Source organism: Mustela lutreola, chromosome 6 (assembly GCF_030435805.1).
Source record: "Mustela lutreola isolate mMusLut2 chromosome 6, mMusLut2.pri, whole genome shotgun sequence".
Lineage (NCBI taxonomy): Eukaryota > Metazoa > Chordata > Mammalia > Carnivora > Mustelidae > Mustela > Mustela lutreola.
In genome coordinates this window covers 149,334,336-149,340,335 of record NC_081295.1, presented here as the reverse complement: position 1 = coordinate 149,340,335, position 6,000 = coordinate 149,334,336, and the positions used below count along the sequence as shown (strand labels likewise).

General features: G+C 44.6%; 1 protein-coding gene across 3 annotated transcripts in view; it reads right to left on the bottom strand.

Moving 5' to 3' along the window:
• Positions 1-991: 991 nt before the first annotated feature.
• The window catches only part of RNF144B (ring finger protein 144B), a 170,630-nt gene continuing 165,621 nt past the window's right edge, over positions 992-6,000 (bottom strand). For all 3 annotated transcript variants that reach the window (XM_059179433.1, XM_059179432.1, XM_059179434.1), the window contains 2 exons: positions 5,809-5,898; positions 992-4,658 (listed from right to left, as the gene is read on the bottom strand). In XM_059179433.1, coding sequence (XP_059035416.1) covers positions 4,518-4,658; positions 5,809-5,898 — 231 coding nt within the window. In that variant the 3' untranslated portion in view covers positions 992-4,517. The remainder of the gene's footprint in view (positions 4,659-5,808; positions 5,899-6,000) is intronic.

The window sequence follows — 6,000 nt, the reverse complement described above, 5'->3', positions numbered from 1 at the left end:
GTTTAGCAAAGACACTTTAAACATGAAAAAATGTTGACATTCTAGGAAAGGATTAAGCAAATTAAGAAACCATAATGGGGGCGCCTGGGTGGCTCAGTGGGTTAAGCCACTGCCTTCGGCTCAGTTCATGATCTCAGCGTCCTGGGATCAAGCCCCGCGTCGGGCTCTCTGCTCCACAGGGAGCCTGCTTCCCTTTCTCTCTCTCTCTGCCTGCCTCTCTGCCTACTTGTGATCTCTGTCTGTCAAATAAATAAATTAAAAAAAAAAAAAAAAGAAACCATAACGGAAAAATCTTTTAATACAATCTTACTGATTTCCTCAAAACTGAATGAACAGAAAATGGAATTTTAATTATAAGTCAATCCTAAGTCTTCGTCCCCAGTATCCTAATACAACCATATACAAATCAATAAAGAGCCGCCATCCCAGCAGATCAGAATGTGAGCTTTCAGCTTTGCACAAGTTCTAGTTGGAAACCAACTTCTGGCACTCAGCATTTGGTGAGCCCTGCCTTGAATACTAATCAAATGGAAATAACCTTAAGTTAACACTAATGTAAATCCACTAACATTCTTAACAAGGAAGTACATCCCTCCAGCAGACTTGTGGAAGATTGGAACCAACCATGGAGAGTATGTAGCCCAAACCTCAATTTCTAGAACTAATGGCTTTAATGCCTCGCAGCATTTTTTTTATCAGAATGATCAAAGACCTGAATTATTGGTTATTTCTCTGGATAATGATCAGTGCCTGTGCACAGAGCGTGTCGGATATCCCACATACAACAAAAATGTGTGCAACAAGGGAAGGCGTTATACTTCCTCTTATTTAAGAAACAAGGTGGTGAGAGTTATTTCCACACTGGTACCGCAGATTTGGGTGCTTTTTGCAAATTCTGAACCTGGGATTTAATAGTGCTTCGTGGGCTCCTGGAGGATAAACTTGAACGTGTCTAGAAAGGTGCAGCACAACATAAATTAAACACACTTGCTTTCCTGCTCTGCATTTATTGGGGCTACAGAGACTCAAACAGCTATTTTCTTCTCAAATAATTCAGAAAAATATAATACAACAGCAATTTCTTAAATACATAACAAAACTTTCTGGATCATGAATCGACATGAGATGTAACAGCCTACAGGTATCGACTGGACAGCTTTATAAAAGGTCACTCATCTACGGCGTTATGAAATTGTCTTCAGAGCTACACACATATATATATACATGGTTCTATATACATAAAGGCATCCATTCATGAACAGAAAGTCAAGCACTGTGTACAGAAGGGTAAAATAATACATAGAGTCTGAATAGTCTTTAAGAGACAATTTGGGGTTCCAAGCAATAGTGATTTACATTCAAATAAACATGTAGATTTTCAAATCTAGATAGGTAAAATTTTCATGATGCAGGCTACAGGAAAATTCACACTGTGAATTATTTGTTCTTCAAAGGCCTCTTTATTGAAATAGAGATTTCAACACCAGAGCAAACACCCATTACGTGAACAAACATAATGCCTACGACTCTAAAATTTGCTTCCATATGCCTTTCCCCCTCATCTCCCTACTAGTAACCAGAAAAAAATTCCCAGAAGGAGCAGCAGCTAGATGTTGTGCCTTTATATCTGTTAGTGTTTCTGGATGGGGGGGTTATTACCTCCAGATTAGAATTTGGTGAAGGAGTTTTGATTTCTATTTCAAAGAGACTATACTACTCCAGACAGAAATTTTTTTTTGCCACGACATCCAAACATGATCATGTAGGCCCGTATTTCTTCCTAGTATAGAAAGAGAATCACCAGGAGAATATAGGACTGACAGAGGAAGGAGGCAGGTTAAACTCTCTCACTGGCCAATTATCCCAAATGAGAGCATCTATCTGTTATCCACGTTGCCAGTTCTCTCCTTTATAAACAAAGTTTCCAGCTCGGCTTACACCTTGCCCTTTGAGGCACAGAGATCTATCTCGGTCTAACCCACAAGCCCATCCCTGTGGATTCTGACGGTCTTACACAGGCCAATTCCCGTAGCCACATAAGGAAGAAGTCACGATCTTCCAGGTACTTTTCGACATTTAAAAACTTAAATCTGGTTGTTAAAAAATCTGTCTCACAAACAACCCCCACTCCCTGTGCCCTATGAAAAAGTAGCTGATTTTGTTACAGCATCTCTGTGAGAAGACAGATTCCTTCAGTTTGGCCAAGGAAACAGTATGGATGTTTTCTCCTACCTTTTACTCCAAATTTGGGAGCACTGCCTCTGGTAACATAGGATGTTAGGTTATTCGAAATGAGCCCCTGTTTAAAGATTCTTTGTGGACTCGAGCTTAGAGAGTTCACTCGTGCTGGAGGACATTGCCACGACAGACATACTTGATACAAAAATGCAATTTCATTGAGTTCCTGTGATCCCCTGAGCAGTTATAAATGCCCTTTGCTATAATGAGGCAGTGTTAAGACAAAGCAAATTATTCAAATACATGTACACTTGTCTTTCTACTAATATGAAATACATTGATAGAAGAGGGTACTCTTGTTCTGAAGCGTTCAGAGTTTCAAAGGAAAATAAAGACACCTAATATTGAGACATTTCCAAAAAATGATTAAAAATGTTTTTGGTTGGTTGCCATTCAAAAGTTTTCCCAGAGTTCTCATCTATATTTTATACAAATGGTAAATAAAAATGTACACGACCGAGAGATGTACTGCACACAAATCAGGTATCGATATGTACGTGTGAACTCAAGTTCCTTAAATATGCCCACCCCCACTCAGGATACATTCCATTACGTAGGCAAAGCACTGTTCTTTAATAATAGGTCCAAGATAGCAGCAATTTAATAACCAATTACCCAGTTACCTTGGGGAAGTAGGATGGGTTCTGACAGTCCCTCGTGAAGGTGTCGCCGGCTTCAAGGAGAGCTCTCTACGAGCATCTTACAAATTCCCATGAAGCACCAGGCTCCGTTGCTAAGGGCAATTAGGTAATCCTGTCAATGGAGAAAAGCTTATTATCTTTTCAAAACCCGTGTATTCAAAAATCTGATAATGGGAAAAAGAAGTTGCCATAAGGCGATACCAACCCAAAGCATTTATGATACAGAAAGCATTTACATTTTATTTCTTGCATTTTTTTTTGTTATTTTTTCCCATTTCTTGTACACACAGGAAGAGTCTGGACTGCCCTACCAGAAGCTGGAAGAGCGATACGAAACTGCGAAGAAGAGAGCGGCTCTGAGCTGTGTCTGCAGAGATGTAAGTAACCAGATTATCGGTGTTTTTACAAAACTGAGATGGCGTGACTTTGAACTAGGCGTTGTTTTAAAAGAGTTAGGTTTATGAGTCTATACCATTGGGTGAGTTACGAACTTGCAACCAAAATTTACATATATAATATGCAAAAGAACAAACCCTTCAGGTTGACTTATAATAAATCACATTTGTCCCAGAAGGAAAGACAGGATGGCTTTGAGGAAACATTTATATTCTGTGTACCACTGGATAGACTCACGCATGCCCAACGGATGGAAATTCTAGGTAGGCAGCAGCTTAGCGGACTGATGTACACATGGACTTGGATACGTAATCCTGGTGTGTACTTTTAGGGCCAACTCTGTGTGGGATGCATGAACACAGAGCTCAGGAAAGGTCTCTGTTACCTATGATGAAGGGTACCCTTGACCCCTCAGCCACTTGACCCATGTTGCCTATAAACCAATCCTGGTTTATAGGATTGTCCTCCACAGCTACTGGCTGTAGGAGGACAGTTGATCACCTTTACCAAGGTGCACTGGCCAAGGGAGAGCTACTGGATCAGACCGCACTGTTTGAGTAGACGCAACCCCTTCGCTTGGAAGGGACAACTCCCTCTGCACAGCAGAAGCAGAAATTACACGGGAAGAAACCTATTGTGTTTCTGCCAAGTCACTGTGAGAATGCCGGGAACAGCAGCCCCGGGAGCCCGCAGAGGCAGAACCAACAGACCCACTCCTGCTGCTTGGCACTTACGACAACGTCCCCTTAAACAGTGTTATCCTTTCCCTCCTATGGGGAGCCGGGTTTCTCCCATATTTCTCATGGGGGTCAAATCAACATAGAACAGATTCTAGCTGATGAGTTACGATGTGTGTTGCCAAAACTGAGATGGCGTGACAACACACTGATGATACTGAGCGTTCACTTGGGCTCTTCGAATTTGGCTGAAAGTTGAACAGTCCAGTGGGATCCTGCGGAAGATAAAGTGACGGTGGGTTAGCTCCTTCTCAGCAGCCCCAAAGCTTCCCGACATGCTCCAGAGACGCCGGCTGAGACTGCAGAACCCAGGTCCTTCTCTTCAGACAAGCTTTTCTGATGCCTTTTCTGATGCCAAAGACAGGCAGGCCAAGTTCAAAGTCTGGACACAGAGGCACTTCCAAAGTTTGGCAAGGAGGGGGCAGGTTCACTAAGTGGGGCTTTATCTCCGTGCTTCTCATGATAACCCCAGACGTCCGTGGCACGTGCACAGAAGCGGAGACCTTTAGGTCGTGGAGGGGTCATGCTTTTTCTTCTTGCCCCGACAGGACTTGCAGACGCAGCAGATTATACACGGGGAAGCCAGGAGCAGCAAGGGTGAAGTCACCAGGGCGATGATGCCCAGTCCCACGAGGATCCCCACCACCTGGAAATTCGGAAGAAAAGCCTACTTCAGCACTTAAGTCTCCCTAGATGCGCAGCGAACCGTCCACTACAGACGGAATGCTTGTCTCCGCCCCTACCCCGCAAAAATTCCCATGTTGAAACCTTAATGTCCAATATAATGGTATTTGGAAATGAAGGCCTTTGGGAGGTAATTAGGACTGGAGGGTGGAGCCCTCACAGTGGGATTAGTGCCCTTACAAAGAGAGATTATCAGAGCGCTGGCTTCCCCCCACCTCCCACGCACGGCACCATGTGAGGACATGGTGACAAGAAGGCCATCTGCAGATCAGGAAGAGGGTCCTTGCCAGAACCCAACCATTCTGGTACCTTCAACTCAGGCTTCTTATCTCCAGAACTGGGATAAATACGTGTCTATTTTTCAAACCACCCAGTTTTATGGTAATTTATTCTGGCAGCCTGAACGAAGACACCACCTAAGGCATATGAAAGAGTCACAGTTATGGGACCTTTCAGCCAGTGCCCGGCATGACCTGAACCAGATATGAGCCAGGGACTAGATCCTAGGTGAGAGGAAGAAACCGGACGCTAACCTGAGCTCCGGCACGGGCTCTGTGTCACCCCGAGCTGTTGGCGCTCTCCCTACCCGAGTCTCCTCGACAGCCTCATAGGGATGCTAACATGATTCTGAGGCTATTAACACTGACGCCCTTAAAAGGAACGTAGTCTTTAATAAATATCAAACACGATTAAAAATAAACCAGGACGCCCTCTGAACTTCCCAGAGAAACCCACAATGGCATGTGCAGAGGGATCGAAGCTCCAGCAGGGGCCCACAGGATTTTAGAGAACTGCCTTTTATAAGAAATACGACTTACAGGGCTTTACGAAAGTCATTCTCTCCTTTTTTTAAAGAGGAGAGAGTATCTGCCTGGATTCTGCAGGTCACTGTTAATTCCTGGGCCGCTCTGGGGCCCTGCCCCTCGCCCTACCCTCAAGGGGATCGTGCTCCTGAACTAGCTGCAGGCAGCTGCGGACCCTGGCCCAGAGCCCCGCAGAGCCTCCCCGGCTGGGACAGGTAAGCAGAGAACAGGGTGGAGAGGAGGACGGGGTGGGCTTTTTAAGCCGTCCCTAGTCCCACACAGCTCCTGCTCCCTTAAAGGTCAGGGTACCTGCGTTCGGTTCCACATCACTGAGGCTCTCGAGTGGCCCAGCTTGTTCCTGCATGGCCCTTTGTCGTAATGTCTGAGGAAAATGTCATTCTGGAAAACAAAGAGAGAGGTTTCAGTAAACACGCTCTTCTGAACAGAGGGCTAAACACTAACCACATCAGATGGCCGTGGTGGAAAGCAAAGGCTCTTTCC